The sequence below is a fragment of the Strongylocentrotus purpuratus genome, unplaced genomic scaffold, assembly GCF_000002235.5.
Source record: "Strongylocentrotus purpuratus isolate Spur 01 unplaced genomic scaffold, Spur_5.0 spur5_scaffold_5, whole genome shotgun sequence".
NCBI classification, from domain to species: domain Eukaryota; kingdom Metazoa; phylum Echinodermata; class Echinoidea; order Camarodonta; family Strongylocentrotidae; genus Strongylocentrotus; species Strongylocentrotus purpuratus.
In genome coordinates, this window is record NW_022145611.1 from 27,135,769 (window position 1) to 27,156,328 (window position 20,560).

At 36.5% G+C, this 20,560-nt stretch overlaps 2 protein-coding genes across 2 annotated transcripts in view; one reads left to right on the forward strand and one right to left on the reverse strand.

The window, feature by feature from the left end:
* Nucleotides 1-10,089, reverse strand: part of LOC373418 (GTP-binding protein Rab1) — a 31,297-nt gene extending 21,208 nt beyond the window's left edge. The window contains exon 1 of the mRNA XM_776518.5: nt 9,936-10,089. Coding sequence (XP_781611.3) covers nt 9,936-9,976 — 41 coding nt within the window. The 5' untranslated portion in view covers nt 9,977-10,089. The remainder of the gene's footprint in view (nt 1-9,935) is intronic.
* On the forward strand, nt 1,487-20,559 carry LOC576252 (adenylate kinase 7). Its single transcript, XM_030998677.1, has 17 exons — nt 1,487-1,663; nt 6,830-7,000; nt 7,345-7,453; nt 8,329-8,423; nt 8,916-9,026; nt 11,828-11,911; nt 12,918-13,006; nt 13,295-13,385; nt 13,796-13,873; nt 14,250-14,399; nt 15,280-15,408; nt 15,893-16,004; nt 16,416-16,544; nt 17,105-17,368; nt 17,964-18,184; nt 18,701-18,859; nt 19,492-20,559. The coding sequence occupies exons 1-17, from the start codon at nt 1,568-1,570 to the stop codon at nt 19,528-19,530; spliced, it is 2,127 nt and encodes a 708-aa protein (XP_030854537.1). The 5' UTR covers nt 1,487-1,567; the 3' UTR covers nt 19,531-20,559.
* Nucleotide 20,560: the final 1 nt, after the last annotated feature.

A 20,560-nucleotide genomic window follows, 5' to 3' on the forward strand; every position in this document is an offset into this window, starting at 1 on the left:
CACAGGTTGGGAGAGGGGTGTGGGAAATGGATCCGCCTCCTTGGGTATAACGGCCAGAATCCGGGGCCAGAATAACCGGAGAGTTTAATCTTGGCATTTTAGAACACTTTTATACACTAGCGATTATAGCCAAATATTATGACTAGAGATTTGCATTCGAATTAGGCTTTAGGGTACAAGACGCAAATGTTAATTATCTATAATTTAAGGGATAAATAGGGAAGGTAACGACTAGTGTAAACATTTTGCAAATTTATATCATGACATAATGCCTTAATCATTTTTTTAAACAGACAAACAACACAAACTGACCCAGGCGCGGATCCACGGGCCGAATCTACCGGCTCGCCCCCCCCCCCCCCCCCCTAGCCTCCCAATTAAACCGGTAAAAAAATAGGATAGTAAAGTAACTAACTTTAAAAAAAACAACACAAAAACACACAAAAACACAGCCCCCCTGACCCCTCCCCCCCCCCCTCAAAAAAAAAAATAAAAATAAAAATCCCCCCTACATCGAAAAAAAAAGAAGTCATTTTGCCGTTCACCGCTAAATATAAGCGCAATATTTGGGTTCTGACGTTCAGACACACTTTCTCATATATTTATGTTAAAATATTCTGCTTCTGCTGATTCAGACCTATAGGCCTATATGAGGGAGCGTAGCAACCTAGTGAGAATGTAAATTTGTTGATAACGGTGAAACTTTTAAATCTTTTTTGAGAGCACTAGGCCTATTTGTTTAGCCTTTTGATAGATGGAAGCAACTGCCCCGCTTTGCTTCCACTGCCGATGGCTATGGGAGACAGGATTTCTGCACTCGATAGTGATATGAGATTATTATTATTTTTTAAATGCGTTCTGAGAGCGCCAGTAAGCTTATCATGGTCGTAACACCAAATGGCGACAAAATATTTCGAGGGGATCCACATGAGGCAAAAATAAAAAAAATCGATTTCCTCTACTTAGGCGAGGGCTCAGCAGAGGGACTCGACACAATTAAGGGCATTGACACCCAGTCTTCTGATTCGAGATACATTTAAATAACGAGTACTATTTAAGCCTATGATTTCCACAAGATTTACCACCTTCGATCATACCTACTGTTATCGCATAATTTAAATTAAATCAGAATACTGGGTATCATTTCAATCTTTGGATGAAATATTCAAAACCTCTTTTGGGCCTATATATGGCAACTTAATATACGGGAGAAAGAAATAAGAGATATCATGTTCGAGGGGGAGGACGGGGGCTGGAATTAACACCGGTCAAGCCTGTCATGAATAATTTTCATTACAGGTATTTCAAAATTGCAACCAAATGAATACGATTTTCATTAATACCATATTAATCAATTACTCTTTTTTGAAATGTCAATTTTTTTTACATTCATTATAATATCCATGTAGGCCCTAGGTATATATATTTTGGCAAAGTCCCGGTGCACATTTTGATTGTAGCGCCATCTCGTGTTAAGAGCGCAAAAACCAGCGTAAATCACTTCCCTAGCGACGCATAGAAACAACATTGAAAGTATCCAAAAAAGTATTTAACAAGTTCACTAAAAATGGCCGAATCGGAATCAGAATCGCAAGGACACTCAGGGAGCAAACGTCTATTCATCAATCATGTAGACACGTATGCAGGCAAGGCAATTTCGAAGGTAAAACATCCCATTTGTTTGATTTACTTGGCCCCTTTCTCGATTGATTGATTGACGTGTGTAGTAAAAACTGTCCCGTGTGCTCATTTCGCTGTAATGTTTGTGGGAAATATTTTCTTTCACAATTTTTGCCATGGCCATGCATAGACATAGTCTAGTCTAATGTTGACTGCTGACTGCAAACTACCAAGTGCATGGAAGGTCAGTCATGTGGTACCTGTCCACAAAAAAGCCAGTAAGATGGATGTTAAGAACTACAGACCAATCAGCTTGACATCAGTACCATGCAAAATTCTGGAGTCACTAATTCGAGATGAGATAGTTGCCCACCTGATGGAAAATGACCTACTGTGTGATGAACAGCATGGCTTTGTTCCAGGACGCTCTTGTGTGACACAGCTTCTGACTGTCATGGAGGCATGGACTGAGATGCTGGATAAAGGAACCCCTATTGATGTGGTATACTTAGACTTCAAGAAAGCTTTCGATAGTGTACCTCACCTTCGCCTTCTATCAAAACTTGAGACATACGGTATATGTGGCCAAATTAAGGAATGGATAGCAGACTTCCTCCAAGGTAGATGCCAGAGAGTTAGAGTCAATGATAAATTATCTGACTGGACAAAAGTAAGGAGCGGAGTGCCGCAGGGTAGTGTTCTCGGCCCAACAATGTTTGTCTTGTGCATCAATGACCTACCAGATGGACTTCAAGGGTCTGTCAAGATCTATGCTGACGACACTAAACTGTATGGCAAAGCATCCACCAAAGATGATCTGTGCTCAATCCAATCTGACCTTGATGCACTAATGGAATGGAGCAATACATGGCAAATGCACTTCAACACACAAAAGTGCAAAGTACTACACATAGGCCCAGGAAACGTCAAACACATCTATGCCCTTGGAGATGATGTCCTTGAAGCTACATCAGAGGAGAAAGACCTCGGCATCCTCATTGATGACGAGCTAAAGTTCCATAACCATGTGGCATATGCTGTCAAGAAAGCCAACGGAGTACTCTCCTGCATCCGTCGCAGCTTTGAGTGCAGAGACAGGTCCACAATTCCAAAGCTGTACAAAGGCCTTGTCAGACCTCTCATAGATTACAGAGATTCCATATGGTACCCTCGCTTCAAGACAGACTCCAAAACCATAGAGAGGGTGCAGAAGAGAGCTACCAAAATGATTTATGACATCCGCAACCGTCCTTACATAGAGAGACTTCGGGCGCTCAACCTTCCCTCCCTCGAATATCGCAGACGGCGAGGCGACATGATTCAGGTTTTCAAAATCATCCATGGACTTGAACGCATCCCAGTTGATACCTTCTTTGAACACTCGACTAGCAACACAAGAGGCCACAGTCTAAAGATCGTAAAACAAAGATGCTCAACGAAGATTAGACAGGATGCATTCAGCCAACGTGTCGTCAATGACTGGAACACACTTCCTGAAGAGGTGGTCACTGCTACCACGGTGAATGCCTTTAAAGCCAGACTGGATCGAGTATGGAAGGACAAGCGTTTCTGCTCCCCATATGAGTAGAATACCCGACGCAGAACTGAGCCAGACACTTACCAAGAAGACACCCAACTACGAGAAGGAAGAAAAGGAAATTGAACTGGAAGCCCGACTGCTGAGAACACAGCATTCTTCCAGAATCTCGGGTAAAGGTAAAGGTAATGAGACGATTTCGATTTTTGCTGGACTAGTATACTATGGCTATCTAGGGTTCCTAGGCCGGGTAGACTATTAAAATGGGCTCATTCAATCATTGAAAATGAAATGATTCATTTCATGATTGATATGAATTATGATTATGAATTGAAGGGGTGAAAGTTCGCTGATATTTTTCTTTTCTTGCACATTACAAAACATCCAGATCAACATAGACTAATGATCATGTTCCATACATCATAAGAATCGTAATTCATCATCTAGACCTAGAGTCTAATCAGATTCTATAACATTCTAAGGCTGTAGAGTAAAGGAGCCGGTAATCGGCTAGACCGAAAGCTTCAGTCTCTATAATCGTCAGTTGTTCCACTGAGACTACGTCTGGCTCCACTAGACCTCCGGTTATAGAGACAGAACGATCGCCTATGCCAGCCTATGTTGAACTTATTCCGCTAGATTTTAGCCGCTAGGCCCCTCCCACAAACTTGCCACGGCCGTATTGTTATGCCCCCAAAATCCCCCAAAATGTCATTTTACCTCGTTCATTTCCAATTTTAAATTAGGCCTAGGCTATAATACATCGGTTCCACTTACTAACTTCATTGATATAATCCGTTTAATGGTCCCTTTTAAGGAAATTATCGGTCAAAATCGACATCCATGTTGAAAATCTTGCAAGCCGTGTTAAACTCTCGCTGCCGTCAATCTCATCCTTTCTAGTCTACGCCGAAGGCAAAATGATTATGAAGGAAAAACTGTGATAACGCCATTACGAACGTGTAGATGGCGCACATTTTTTCCTTCATAATCATTTTGCCTTCGGCGTAGACTAGAAGGGATGAGATTGACGGCAGCGAGAGTTAAACACGGCTTGCAAGATTTTCAACATGGATGTCGATTTTGACCGATAATTTCCTTAAAAGGGACCATTAAACGGATTATATCAATGAAGTTAGTAAGTGGAACCGATGTATTATAGCCTAGGCCTAATTTAAAATTGGAAATGAACGAGGTAAAATGACATTTTGGGGGATTTTGGGGGCATAACAATACGGCCGTGGCAAGTTTGTGGGAGGGGCCTAGCGGCTAAAATCTAGCGGAATAAGTTCAACACAGGCTGGCATAGGCAGTCGTTCAGTCTCTATAACCGGAGGTCTAGTGGAGCCAGACGTAGTCTCAGTGGAACAACCAACGATTATAGAGACTGAAGCTTTCGGTCTAGTAATCGGCCAGCTCCAGTTTTCGGCCGATTGGTTGGATGCAAGGTAAAATCACTCTAAAATACATCGCATAATAGCATAACACATATCCCACACATACCATACCATACCAGTGTCACTGAAGAACCACATTTGCAATGGAAAATATATCCTAAAATATCACATTTTAGCGATGTAATCGCCGGTCCCGCTACCCAAATCTGAAAAATCGAGTATCTTACGCGTGTCTGTAAGAAATATGGGTACCATAAAATGAGCTTTATTTCAAGTATTTTTCAGATTTAGAGCCCGATTTTGTGCTAGTCGCAAGCTCAAAAGTATCTCATCGCATGTATTAAATCAATGCAGCCGCACACCGCGACGCACACACGATATCTCTGTCTAATTCAGATTCCAACTTCCGATCACCGCTGTGCCTGTCTTCGGCCAGGCGAGCACCAGGGAGCTCCGGCGTGGGATACCTGCTCCGCCCGCTTGTGCTGTACATCAGCGCGGAAACGCACGGCGCGCGCGAGCGCTTCCTATTGACTTTGTACATGCGGCCGTAAACTGAAACGCTCGGCCGATAACTGGCTCCAAAACAGTGAAAATTGAAATGAATATTGTCATGGCAATTCGTGATTTTTTTCTGGGATTCTTTTTTTGTTTAAATAATAATAATATTTGCTTCATGATTTGAACAAGAAATGATAATAAATAGGAAGTAAAGAGTCCTAAAAATAGGATTTTGTCTTAAGTGGCCGAAAACGGGCTCCTTTACTCTAAATCAAAACGAATGATAACACAAACAAGACAATCGGAAGGCTTACCACTAATGGCACTAGTCTATACCCACGTCTGTAAGAAAGTGTGACCTAAGTTTGCGCATGATTATTACTGCCCTCGTGTGGTTGGTTCTTATATAAACATTCCAAAAAGATACTTTCACGTTATGAGCAATAAATCCTCAGGAAGATGGACAGCCCATACAAGTAGACGGTGAACTAGGGATATTTATTATGCGGAATCTGATTTTCGCATCGCCAGTGCGCTGATCGGGAACCCGAAACCCACATAGCACCGAAGAAAAAAGCGTCCACAAAAAGGCGGACGATCCTTTACTTTTTAGGACGCATTTCGTCCACGTACATGTACACGTATATGAGAATATCCTGGTTTATGCGGACTGTCCTCATTCTCGGACCAACGCCCCTACTGATAAAGGAAAATTAAATCTAGGTTAAATTACATAGAAAGCATACACAATAAGAATGGATTTGATCTTCTTTTTTTAAAATTCTTTTAAATTCACTCTCATTTCTTATACATTAGTTTTATTCATTAGTGCCTCCGCTCATGGAGGATATTTTAATTTGCATCATTTTGTGGTATGGGTTATTAATAGTTTTATACAGGAAACATTCCCTCATTGTTTGAATAGTATTGTGTTATTTTAAGACATAATGTAAACATTTATGAAGAGAATATGAAACTTTAAAAATAAAGGAACAGTTTAAAGGTAAAGACCAGTTTTGAAAACGCCCCCCTCTCAAAAAAATGAAATAGAAGCTCTTATTACCAATCATGTGAAATAATGTTTTGACTAATACGTGATGATACACATTTAGCCAATAAACCGCCTGCTAATTGATATATTTGGTAAACTATTATATCTATTTGGACCAAATAGATATCGCGCACGTGTCGCGCATGTGTCGCGTAGTCCCATACATCTTTCTGTGTACAGTGCTTGTAACTTTACCAAGACTGGGCCAAATTTCTTATCATTATGATGATTTCAGAACCTTGCAGTACACACCAATACTTACCTATATGTGAGATGATCAACCTTTTCTGATCGATTCCACAACGTTTCTTTCACAATGCAATCGCATGACCATAACTGGTGTTTATCTTTAAACAGTTACATGCAAGGCTTGAATGCTGCATATATTGAACTAGCACTCTTTCTTTTTTACCTCATTTTCCTAGCTCTCTCTCTCTCTCTTTTCTTTAATTTTTTTTGCCATCTGGAAATTTAAGTGAGTTAAGTGCAGTATATCAAAACTTTTTGAAGAACAAAATTATGGAAAAAAAAACAGTGCCAAAGCAAAAATAAGTATACCCCAGATATCATTTGTTTTACTCTTAATTGATAGTGAGACTCTAACTTTATATACGTTTTTTATTACATATTTTATTTATTAATTTAATCATTCAGTTATTAATCTATTCACTCATTTATTCATTCATTTACTCATTCATTCATTTATTTATTGTATAATTACAGTTCCTTTCACAATGCATGGTTGGAGCATCCTTAGAGGAGAGAGATGAAGAGGAGGATGCAGCCTCAGTCACGAGTGACCACATGCCTCCCAAGGAAGGTGTTTGGAAGGTCAGCGGTACTCTCAAAAACCCTGAACACGAGAAGCCAGAATGGGTCCATGAGATTCTTCAGGTAAGATTAGTTTCTTTCGCCTTGATGATTCACTCACAAATTATTCATTCTTCTTTGCAGACTCTTTTTCACTTTTTCCACAAAAGAAATGATTCAAAAGCGAAATTACATGACCCCCCACAAATAATAATAATAATAGTAATAACAATAACGTAAACAAAAAACAGGGACTACTTGGAGCGCTACTGGAGGCTATTTACTATTTATTATTTATTATTTTGAGTGCTGCTCTTGAACTAGTGGAACACTGTCTCAAAGTCAGATGGTAGCACCATTTTATATATTAAGAGCTTTGATTTTCTGGGATATACCGGTAATTAGTATTTCAATATTTTTGTTTGAAGGTGGATGAGAAGATTCAGATGTTGGAGCATCTGGCTGAGTGTGATGTGGTAGTCTATGATATCACAGAGGATCCAGATCAGATTGATGAGGCATCATGGGCAGTCTCAGGTATGTAACTAATAACTATGCAGGGCTCTAGTACTTGTTACTAACTAATGCAAGATTTTAGATGATAATAACACACAGGCAACTGCTAATTTTTTAGTCTTGCAGTTGAAATATTGGGAGAAAAAGAAAAAGAAATCTAATTTGGCCTTCAATTAGTTTACTGCAGTAAAATTATTAAATAGTAATTGTAATGTGGTTTTTGATTAATATATATATATATATATGTCAGAGTTGAGAATTCTCGCACTTTTATATATATTATATATATATATATATATATATATATATTATATATTTGTTTCTTTCTGGGGGGGGGGGGGGGTCTAGAGACATTCTGAGAAAGAGTAACACAACTAGAAAGAAATAGATAGATTTGAAAAATGGATTGACCTTAACCTAGAAAACCTAAAGAAAGCCAAATACAAATATGTCAGGCAAATAGTACAGGCTACAGTTTCGGTTACTTCAATACAAATTTTTAAAAAATTATTTATCATACTGAAAAATAGAAAGATTGCTGTATGCTTGATGTGCACTAAAGAACAATGGTAGTTATGCTTGATATTTCTCTAAATGTAAGAAGTGTTGGAGAATTCTCGTATAGCCCCTGGCCATGTTTTATAATGCCCTGGCTCACCTCCATGGATGATGTAGAGGGCAGTACTATCTTGTTCCTGTTCAACATCCAGGGCCCCGTCTTTCAAAGAGTCAATATCAATCGCAACTATGTACATGAGAGATAGGAGATTGCAAACTTGCAATTGATTGGAGGACTTGCGATTGATTTATATCGTTCGGACATGTAACTCTTTGTAAGACTGGGCCCAGATCTACAGTGAATGACAACAAATGATATATTTCTTGTCTCTATGTAGCTGTACATGCTGAGCTGGATCGCTTTGAAACACCCAAGATGTTCATCTTGATCTCTACTGTGATGACATGGGCCAAGAGCAAACCAGTCGACCCGGTAAATCTAAATATATTATTTTGTTTTTTAAAATAATTTTAACATTATCTAAGCAAATCTAAACTTTTGTTTTTACACAGGCTGCTGGCATTACACATACTACTGATAACTGAATAAACAAAATATTTAAAAAATCACTTTTCTTGAATTTAGCAGATAATCAAAATATATTTTGATATGAATGCAAAAAGATTGATATCTTCTTTTATGATAGCATGATTACATTTTTTTGTTAACCCCTTGTGAGCTCTAATAGCATTCATGAAAGCTTTTCTTGGTACGTGATCACTATTACCTGTATCGGCACCAATTATTTCTTATTCTCTCCCCCCTCAAGAAATAAAAATCTTGGTATGGTCATATGTCATCCTAGACAATGAAAAATCATAAAGGTACAAAGAAGATCGAAGGGAAGACTTAATTATATCTTTGTGATGAATTTCAATCAGTATAATATTATCTAAATAACTTATTTCTTTTGACAAATTTCAGGATGACCCTGAAATCCCATTCACAGAGGAAGATTACAGAAGACGTAAGCCACATTCCAACTTCAAAGGACATATCAGCGCTGAGAAGCTTGTTATCAAACTTGGAAAAACAGTGAGTATACATAGTTAAAAAATACATATTGTTTATCAGACTATATTCTATTTGCAACCAAGAAATATACAATAGTGATCAGTTGAAAGAAATTTAGGTGTGTTCACTTTATATTTCTTGTCATCTCTAGTGGATAAAAAGATTTAAAGATTCTTTGGGAATGTCTCTGTCATTTATGTAGGAATATGCACATATAGGATAATGGTATCATATTTTCAAAAGATAGGTATCAATGCAGTTCAAATGGAATATCTATAGATATGCAGACAATATCATTAATTTTATTTGTGAAGATATTGTCACTGTGATGTGTTGAGTACTTTTATTCCTTTCCATGTTTTTAAATAAGGTTATGGATAGTTTTGTTTGTTCATTTATATTTAGTAGTACACTGTAGATCAGTTGCTACTATGCAGATATATTGTATGATGCACTTTTTCTTAGATATATGTGTATTCATCTGCTACCTAACCTGTACATTATGTTGTAAGAAGTTTTTCTTTTGAATAAAAACACTTTAACAAAATATTTAAAACATAAATATATTTTATTATTTTGGTGGTTCTTTGGGATTCTAGCATATACGTTTGAAGCCAGTTCTCTGTATGTACTCTCTTGATACTCTAAGTAGTGAAGGTATACTTGAAATTGATTAGAAAAGTTAAAACTCTTAGTTATTCTGAAAATACTAGTACAAATCGTAATAAGAATGTGTACTTGCATGGAGCAGATTCCTCTAATTTCAGAGCTTTCCAAATAAATATTTTTTTATATTTAATATTCTTTTACATATCATGTGTAGAATATATGCCTAAAATGCCTTTTATACTAACAACAATAACTAAAAATGGACTGTATGTTAAAGTTAAGAGTTAAAAATGGTCATAGACAAATGATGTAATTACTTACATATAGCTGAGAGCTGTATCCAGTATATTAGCTGGCTCCATTGTATATGTGACAGGATGAGGTATTATCTCTGTTAACACTAGCTTTCCCACACTACTGTAGTTCACTCACACCGGCACATTGAGAGCTAGACCTTTCCTGTGATTATTAGTTGAGACAATGCACCCTAGCTTCTTAACACTAGAGATATGAGGAATCCCTGTCTTGGTGAGACACGTGCTAACTAACAAAGTTATGAGTAATACAGTAGCACTCAGGGTCATTGGCGTGCTCACTTTAGCTCCTACTCATTTTAAAGGGTCATATTAGAGTTTAATTAAGTACAGGATATGGTGTTACTAATGTACTATATGCCTGTATGTCATAGATATAAGTACCTTTCAGGAGTACTGGTAAACAGTTTGATGCCTTTAAATGTTAGGCTTTGTGCATCAAGTTTCCGAGAAAGTTCTTTTGTCAAAGCTTGTAATGTAGACTTCTGAAAAAGAAAAGCAGAAACTGGCAAATATTCAAGGCTTGATTTTTTTTTTAAAGTTACAAATTACGTAAATTTAGCAAGAATCATTTTTATTCCTGAATAGTCGGTACTCAAACTTAAAGTGAACTACATATAGTAAATAAATGTTTATCATAGTATCCTTGCACCATATGTTTTGAGAAGTGCATTTATTAGCAAACAGCTTATCAGTTGTTTGAAAATAAGAGAAAACTTGTTTTTCTTATATATGCTATGAACACTTGGTGCTAATAAGTATATAGATAGCCAGAAAAGAGAAGGGGGGTATTTTGTAGAATATCCCAGAGCCGTTTCTACAAGGTTCAGTTGGAAATGCCAAATATTGTTGTATATATATATATATATATATATATATGTCTGTATATATATGTCACAGTATATGTTGCTTCCTTCTGCAAGTATAATGAAACATTTATTTGTGCGGCTTAATTGTTAATTTATTTTGATCTGCAACCACGATGTTAAGTCAAGGCCAGTAGTTTAACTAATTACAAGAATTATCAGGCCTTCTGTCTTTTCAAATCTTGTCTTCTTTAAACAAACTTGGCATTGTTCCTTTTATTCTTCCTCTCCTTCTATTTATTCTTCTATTCAAGAAGAATGTTTGTCCATGTTGATGAATCACCATTGTCAACTGATTCAGCCTTTAGTTTGCATTACAGTTATCAGTATTGACCTCTATAGTTCAAGAACAATGTTTGGCAAGTGCACCGAAACAACATTGTTTTCCAAACATTCTCTACATGTAAATGGAGTGAATTAGGCATAACTATAATCACTTGCTTTCTTGATTCTCAAGTGTTGATGTTTGCTACTGACTACTGAATGTCCAGCAAATAGTCCCCTTGCCACTAAACTTGATGGGAACAACTGAATGTGCACATATTGCACAAGGGAAATAAATATGCCATACAATTAAGTCATTAAAGAGAATGGGACAGTAGATACAAGGATGTAATTATAACGAAGCAATAGATTGTGTACATGCAACCAGGCATTTTATTACCTTGTTACATAACCACAATATGGTTTAGACTTTATAGACAGGTGTAATTTCAGGGTACCCTGTAAATTGATGTCCATACTTCATATGTGATTCATATATCAGATGTTCTGGGAAAGGAGTATGTACTTGCAGTCGATCCTTACATATTAACACCATTTTATGATTCTGTTTATTATGATTTGATGATTGAGATCCAATATATTACTTTGGATCGCAGTTGATATTGAAGGTACGAATTGCTCTAGAATTTAAATAGAAATCTGGTTAAAGATTGAGTTATTTAATTGCCACAAAGCAGCTTTGTTTATGTCTATTTTATGCTATATTTCTTTATTAATTTTCAAAAAATTTCCTTCTATTTCTCCCCAGAACAAAGCCAAGTTTGTGACGTATGTTGTGGCTTCAGGACTGACCTATGGAGCTGGAGAAAACATCTTCCACTACCTGTTCAAGGTAAGTTTCAAATATCTTATTGATTTTTTAATTGATTGGTTAGTTGATTGTTTGACTTTTTTGTAGGACGACTGACAGATAGATCGATAGATAGATAGATAGATAGATAGATAGATAGATAGTTGGATAGATAGATAGGTTTGTTGGTTGGTTGGTTGGTTGGTTGGTTAATTGATTGGTTAGTTGGTTGGTTGATTGATTGGTAAATTGACAGATTTATTGATTTCTTGGTTGATTTGTTGATTTCATACATGTCGAGACACTTGATTCAAATATGGCTGTACAAGCTTGCATCATCTTTCAGTATATACCAATGGATTCTAGGGGACGAATTAGCAATGTTTGAGGATTGGCTTTTTAATAGTATATAATAAAAGTTGGTTGAAAGTCTTTCCTCATTGCATAATGTTAAGAAATCAACATAACAAAACAAAAGTTTCAGGAAAATCTATTGACAGGCAGCAAATATGAATTGTAATGCATATATATATGCCTTTTAAACTTTACTTTGCATATATATGTTAGTATACAAGGAAATCTGTGTTAGATTGTTTCGCAACTTTGTTCATTGTCTAATAGTGATATTAACCAAAAATTGTAAGATTATGAAAATCAGGGAACCTTTTATTGTATGAAAACAGCCCTTGTTTTTATATCACAAAGTCGTAGTTCAAACCCCCTATCTCTCTCTCTCTCTATCTCTCTGTTTCTCTTTTTCTCTTTCTGTCCCTCTGAATGCCTGTCTGTCTGTCTCTCCGACTCTTCTCTGTCTCTCTCTTCCTCTCACTCTCACACTCCCCTTCTTGCCCTCTCCGTCCACCCCCACCCCACCTCTCTTCCGTATCTGTTCATTCTCTTACCTCTATCTCGATCAGTCTCTCGGACTCTCTCCCTTTATCTCCACCGAACTCAGCCAGAACTAGCATTTCCTCTTAGTAGGTATTCAACCATTAACTTTAAATCATCATGACAGTGTTTTCTTATTGTTTTTTCTTCTTTTCCCCAGACTGCCTGGCATGGTGAAGCAGAAGCGCTCCAGTGCTTCGGCAATGGAATGAACATCCTTCCCTCCATTCACATCAAGGATCTTGCAGGGTAAGACCAAAACCCTTTTTTTTTTTTGTTAAGAAGAGGAAAGCTCTAAAGGAGATGTAATTCCCTCTCCCTTTTTTACTCTCTATTATGTGAGGCTCATGTATTCTTATGTATTTCTAACACACTGAACTTTGGTTAAATGTAAAGTCATAGGAACTGATGAAACCACCAAATAAATGTTGATGTTTTGTGGATCCTAAATATAAATGTATACCATAATGATGAACATGTGAATACTTTAACTAATGGCTATAAACTTGTAGTAACGCTTTAATTTTTTTTCTGCAGGGTGATCCAGAATATTGCTGACAGTCGGCCCAAGACAAGATACTTGGTAGCAGTAGATGATTCTCAGAGTCCGCTCGATGAAATAGTCAAGGTAAGAAAGACGAATGTCCTAGTTGAGTGCTGAAATGATGCTGATGCAAATTCTAAAAGTGGCTGATGTGAAATGGACATTATGCATGTAGCTTGTGTATTCTCTAAAATATTTGTATGATATTGATTGCATCGAAGAATTGGGAAGTATAAGAAATGTTTATATTACTTCTATATGAACAGCAGTGTGTTAGAATATGGTCTGACCTTGTTAGCCATTGGTTAATAGAGTTGCGACTTGTAGTTGAGGCATATAACCTCAACTCATATACATATTTACACTATTTCATTTAATGTCTTGGAGCCACCTCTCTGCGCTCTGTTTCATTATAAAGCACATAATATCAGTACAATGTTTTGATGTCAATTATCATGTCTTTTTGTTTTTATCTTCCACTTCATACATTGTAGTGTGTGAGTCAGAACCTTGGCAATGGAAAGATCAAGTACATCACCAAGGAGGATGCTCTGCTCAGCAAAAGCCTTTCAGTAAGTATATGTTTGTTCTGTCATGTAAATAAAGTGATATTTTTGAGTTTCAATACAATAAGTAACTTTATAATGAACAGAACTTTCTTAAAATTAACAAACATTTAACAAAACAGGAAGAAAAAGGGAAGAAAATATTTAAAAGTAAGGTTAAGGAAAAAGACAAGGCATGAATGAAGACCTTTTCCAGCTGTGAACCTGTCCCAGGTTGTAAGTGTTTTTCTTATGAGAGACAATAATGTAAATCTAGTTTATATAGCAGCTATTAAATAAGTTGCATTCATGATGAGGATATCAAGTACACAATATTTCTTAAACTGTCTCTTTACTGTTGGCACCACTGCTGGTAATCATTTTTGTTTATTTTTTCGTGCAGCAAACTGAGTTTGACATGTTACTGGTGGACCTGCGGATGGATGGAGTGTATATCCGTGAGAACATGAACATCCGTTGGGGAGCCGAGAGGGGTCTGATAGAGAGCATTCCAGACATCATCAAGGAATACAAGACGACCAGGAAACTCTTGGTAGGTTCATAGTTTAAGAAGTGATAGAGATAGAGAGAGAGAGAGGGGGAGGAAAGGAGGGAGAGAGAGGGGATGATCAAGAAAGAGGGAGAGAGAGGGGGAGGGAAGGAGGGAGAGAGAGAGAGGGGGAGGGAAGGAGGGAGAGAGAGAGAGAGAGAGAGAGAGAGAGAGAGGGGGGGGGGGGGGGGGAGGGAGAGAGAGAGACACTGTGAGAGGAAAAGGGTTGTGATAGCTTTACAATGTTATAGGATTTCAATCATTTCTTTGCCAGCGAATAAAACAATTATGATAAATGAATTTTATATAAAAAATCAACTCCTTAGTTTCTCTTTTTTCATTTTGATAAATAGATAGGTATTCATTGTTTTCCATGGTTTAAAACCGATATCTTGTTAGGGAAGAAAAGTAAATAATTTTTGTCTAAAGGTACTATTTGTCTGTTCAATTATTTCACAATCATAAAAAAAGTGTTAGGTCCAATCCTGAAGCTGTAGGAAATAGAACTGACACATTGGCATTATCTACCACCTCTTTGACTCATTCTTGAAAAGCACTGTTGATTTTGTTTTACAGTTCATGATTATGTTTGATGTGTTTTTATCACTTTACTGATGTATATATAATATGTATGAAAGGAAGTCATTATTTGTTATTTTCTTTAATAATTTGTAAATATGAACAATAATAGCAGTACTTACTGGATAACTTGATTAGCAAAGCATTAATCTGCCACAATAGTGCAACACCAAACACTTTATGCAATCAGTCAAATGTACTGTTCAAACAGCAGACTCTCACTGAGAGCTCTAGTGGGCAATCCAGTGGTTCACTGCAATTTATATTGGTCTTTTTGTTTGTCTGTCTGTCTTTCTCCCTGTAGCCCATGAGAGCATGCGTCCTTGGGCCACCAGCCAGCGGTAAGACCTCTATGGTGGCAGCTCTCTGTAAACACTACAAGCTACATCATATCAAGATCAAGGATGTCATAGATGAGGCCATTGAAGCATTGGTAAGTAATGTTGTACTTGAAGTATCATTTATGCATGGTTTATGAAGCATCCAATTTTTTGTTCCATATATATTAGCGGGTCCACATCATTATATTATATTAAAGATATGAGCTCCAAATATTACTTATAAAGAAAGATATTGCAAGTTTGAATACACTCTCATTAGACAAATAAGGGATTTGTGAGTAGACTAGTAGATGCATCAGTACGTGTTTGCATAGAAAAGGACCTGCACGTAGTGTTTTATGTTAATTGTTATTAATTTTTTTCATTCATCCTTAATCGTTAACCTGTAGAATGCTAGGTAAAGTTGTTTGGGTTGATTTTATTCATTCTAGCCAAACACAAATTACATTTTAGGCAATTGGTACACTTTAATTATGAACAAAGAATCTTGTCTATTTTATTAATTGACAATCAATGTTCTATGGGTTGAACCAGTTTTAATGATGATGATTACACTTTGACCTTTGACCCCCACAGGAGAAGAGCGCTGCCCGTGCTGATGGTGATGAGAATGAAGATGATGATGGCAAGGCTCAGGAGGATCAAGAACTTCTTGATGCTATCATGGAGAGCAAGCAGTCTAATAATGGTTAGTATGATAAGGATCTCTCTCAAAACCAACAATAAATAAAATGCAATATACAAGCATTTGGCCTCCAGTTTCATGATGAAATAGTATTCAAACATGGACAATTTGGTGAAAATATCAGTGAAGAGTTGCTTTGCCGAAAAGGCATTACTAAAGCCATTTGCCGTTCAATTTTCAGATCATATTGCTAGAAGTTATCTGTGATATGTACCACATTTTTAGTTAGCAACTGAATGTACTAAAGTTACAACTTTACAAACGATTCTCCAAATTGTTTTATGTTTTGAATTGATCGCATATCGCATATTTTTAGGTGTGCTAGCTTTTAGTGTGTCATGCAAACGACTGTCTTTATCATTAATTTGTCAAATATGTACTCCTATTGAAATGTTGTCCTTTTATTTCCTGTAGATCGTATTGAAGAGCAGTACCTGATCCGGTTCTACCGTGATAAGCTTCACTCCATGCCATGTCAGAACCAAGGCTTCATCCTGGATGGTTTCCCTAAGACCATTGATCAGGCTAAAGAACTCTTTGCAGGTACATCAAGAATCTAGTTAATCAATTACCACTGATCAATTATCTTATAGCTGTACTTCAAGTACCACAGTTATTTCTTTTATCATTGGAGGAACCTTTTCGACAGCGGTAAAACAAATTGAATATATGGATTTTAAAAATAACCTACCCCGGTAATTGTTTTGATTTTCTTCTCCAAAATGGTAATGGCTTCACCAATGTAAAATCTTCTATTAAAGGAGAAAATACATATACTTGTACTTTTGTTTAAAGATTCAGTTGCAAGTTGAAAGGTTTTAATGTTTAATTCCCCTTGTTAAAAAATATACTTGGTATTAAACAGCATTCCATCACAAAAGAAATGGGCACTACTTTTGCAAATATTATGGTCTTTCTGCTCACCTGGTATTTATTTTAGGAATCTGAGTTAAAAGTTATTTAGTTATACCACAAAATGTGAGCTTTTAGCATGAATGAGTGAAACTGATATTTATTGTCAGTTTTTTAGCAAGTAGTCACTTTTGAGTACTGGATGTTTATTAGAGCTGGATATGAATGTTTCATCTCTTTCTTTATTTTAGTGGATGAAGAGGAAGAGCAGGAGGAGAACGGTAAGATGCCTGTCTACGACCGCGCAACCATGCCTGAATTTGTCATCTCCCTGGACAGCACGGATGATTTCCTCAAGCAACGCATCATGAACCTCCCAGAGAGCGTCGTTGCCAAGACGCACAACACGGAGGATGGATTCAACAGACGTATCACAGAGTTCAGAGCCTTGAACGAGGAGGATGCCACCGTGCTCAATTACTTTGATGAACTTGAGATACACCCAGAGCATCTTGGTGAGTGCATGGCAGAGATGGATGATTGTAGTTAATGGTGGTATTGGGCTTGTTTTCCTTCTTGGTAGTTTTACATTATGCAGTAATAACGTTGCAGAGTATTGCTGTGTAAATAAAATCATGCTTCCCTAAAGGCATTATTCTGATCTATCAGTTTGAATGCATCAATAGCTATTTACTTTCATTCTCTTTAATATAAGACTCATTTGTCAAAATCAGATTAGAACTTGAGGCATTTTGTGAATGAGGTTATTTTCAAAGACCTCTTTATCAGCAGAGATTCATCAAATGATTTTAAATTTCTTTCACAAAAAATGATATGGGTTTACATGGAGCATTAGATAAATTTGAAGATTCTTGGGCAAGCTTGTGCAGAAACATGATACAGTATAGACTGCATTGTTAGCTTTCAAAAATAGTGAAAATGATGTGGATATACAGTATGAATACCAAAGTTCTTACTGTATCAATCTCTCAGTTTTGAAAAATGTGGCTTATAATCAGTACCTCAAACAAGCAATATGACACTACGTATCTTCACTTTTGCTATTAGAGAAATAACAACATTCTGAACTTGATCCCTTTCACCATGCAGATATCACCAAGGAAACGGATCCCGAGAACAAGAACCTGATGGACCAGCTGGTGAAGAACATGGGCAAGCCCAGGAACTACGGCCCCACCAAAGAGGAGGTAGAGGAGACGGAACGCCTGGAGACAGAGCAGAGACTCAAGAAAGAGCAGGAGGAGAGGGAGACCATCGAGAGGATGGAATCAGAGGAGGTGGCGCTCAAGGAGCAGAGGCAAGAGGAATGGGTGAGTTGATTGCTTGCGACGATGGGGGTAAAGGTAGATTTGAAAAGCATTAGCGAGAGGAATTACCGCCACAGGGGTCAGAAGCAAAGGGGATTTGTGAGTTGTGTGTCAAGATGGAGATGGATTTGAATGTAAGAAGGGATGGGATGGAGTAGATAACAACAAAAAGTTTTATGTCAAAAGTCAAGACAATTTTGGGCAGTTTTTATGAGAATATTGGTAATTTGGTTTCAGAATTTTACATTATTTATATGCTTGTATGATGAAAGAAATGACAAGGATTGGAGAAAGAGATGAGTATGTTAAAATGTGACCGATGTCATTGTCATTACCGTTCAGAGTAAATAAGTAATTCACATTTTCTGTAAGTTCAGAAAGAAAACCAAGGCTGTAACAAACACACAGAGGTAAATATGGAGATTACATAAAGAGTGTGTATAGGTATAGTTTGGAAGTTTGCAAAGATGGATGAATTGTACGTTAATACCTCAACAAAACTTTTTCTTTCTTCACCAGACATCTCGTTTGGAGGAGGTGAAGAGACAAGAGAAAGAGCTCCTTGAGAACCAGTCCATCCCGCTGAGGAACTACCTGATGAAACATGTCATGCCTACACTCACCCAGGGACTCATTGAATGCTGTAAGGTCAGACCAGATGATGCCATTGACTACTTGGTGAGTTTATTACCTAAAGGCTATAGAATTCTTAAATAGTTTGACAATTTTACCATTTAATGCTTGTGTAACATAGCTGTAATTATCTACTCACTTTGTTATGCATGTACATGACTTCTTTCCTAAGTATATTGGATTTCCCTTGAGTTTGAATACTTAAATATACTTCAAAGTACCAGTATTTATTTTTTTTAATTAAGAAAATAACAGATAAATATTCAGATATTATGGGCAAACTAAAGAAGCTTAGAAAGGTTTTAATGGCAGGTAAAAGTTTTTGTTGCTCCAATTATGGTACGATGAACACAGTTGCTCTGTGCATTTTTCCTCCTCCGATAATTTGACACTGCCCCTGGAGCTGTAATTTTCTCTTCTTCTATCAGATTTTCCTGGAATTTTCCTGGAACCTTGCCCCATTTGTAGACATTTTGCTTTTTCTAATTAAAGTAACAATCCATGCTTAAGCGCTATATAAAAATTAAATATTATTATTATTATTATGTAGCTCTCTTTTTTTGTTATCAAGGTCAAACATCTTAAATCCATCGAGAGCACAAGAATTAGTTGAGTGCTGTAATATTTTGAAATTGATCAATCTCCTACCATCCTCTCTTTTCTCACCTATGCTACAGGCGGAATACATCTTCAGAAACAACCCACAAGTTGATTGATTGATCATTCATAAGAGAAGCATATCTACTCTAAGAAAATCCAGCTAGTGAATGCCGTCCATCAAGTGTCATTTCTTCACAATATTCTCTTTCTATTCTCTTTCTGTAACTTTTTATGTTATGCACACAACATCTGAAGATTTTGAAACTGATATCTTTACTAGTTTTAAATTCAGATACACGTTTCATCGTTCACAAATGAAAAGCCAGTTTGTAAACTGCAGAATGTCTAGTTCACAGTACATTAAGATTTCAAAAGGAGGGATCACTCGACCTCCATCATGAAAATACACCTTGAATAAAAATGAGCATTTACTCGCATATTGCCTTACAAACTTCTTGAAAATGAAGGTGTAAACCCAAGGTTTTGGAGTTCAGAGAAAGATTTACTGTCATATTGCTATTTATTTCACAAGTTGAGATATCACAGATGAATATCATTCTGCTCAGATATTGTACTTTGAAGTTTTGGTATATATTATAGTGTGTACTGATTCTATAGATATATTAATCGGTGTATTCACCGAGCAGCTATACTTAATATTCAAAATTAATGCAATTTTTTTTTATATGAACTGTATATCCGTCCAAGGAAAGTGAAGAAGAAAGCCTTGTTTATTTAAAGTGATCATTCCATTTTTATGAATATCTGTATTTTGGACCTGCTTGATATGAAGTTAGATTAAAATATTTCTATATTTCTTTTTAGTCCTTTTTTCTTGATTGTATTGAATTTATCACACATATAAGAAAGATTTGAAGGAGAACCATAAAAATACCATATTCTATTTTATTATAACTTGGACGACATAGAGATTTTCATTCCCAAACAAACTTGTAAATATAATTTATCATATCAATGTGTATTTAGATATATTTGTTGGAGTGTTTCCGAAAATGATTTATATATAAATACAAAATATTGTACAGATTATTGAATGTTATGCCTTAGGTATGAGCCTATTGTCTATCTTCTGAGATTACATTTTGTATTGATGTAACCCAATAAAGAAATGTTTTCCAACACTAC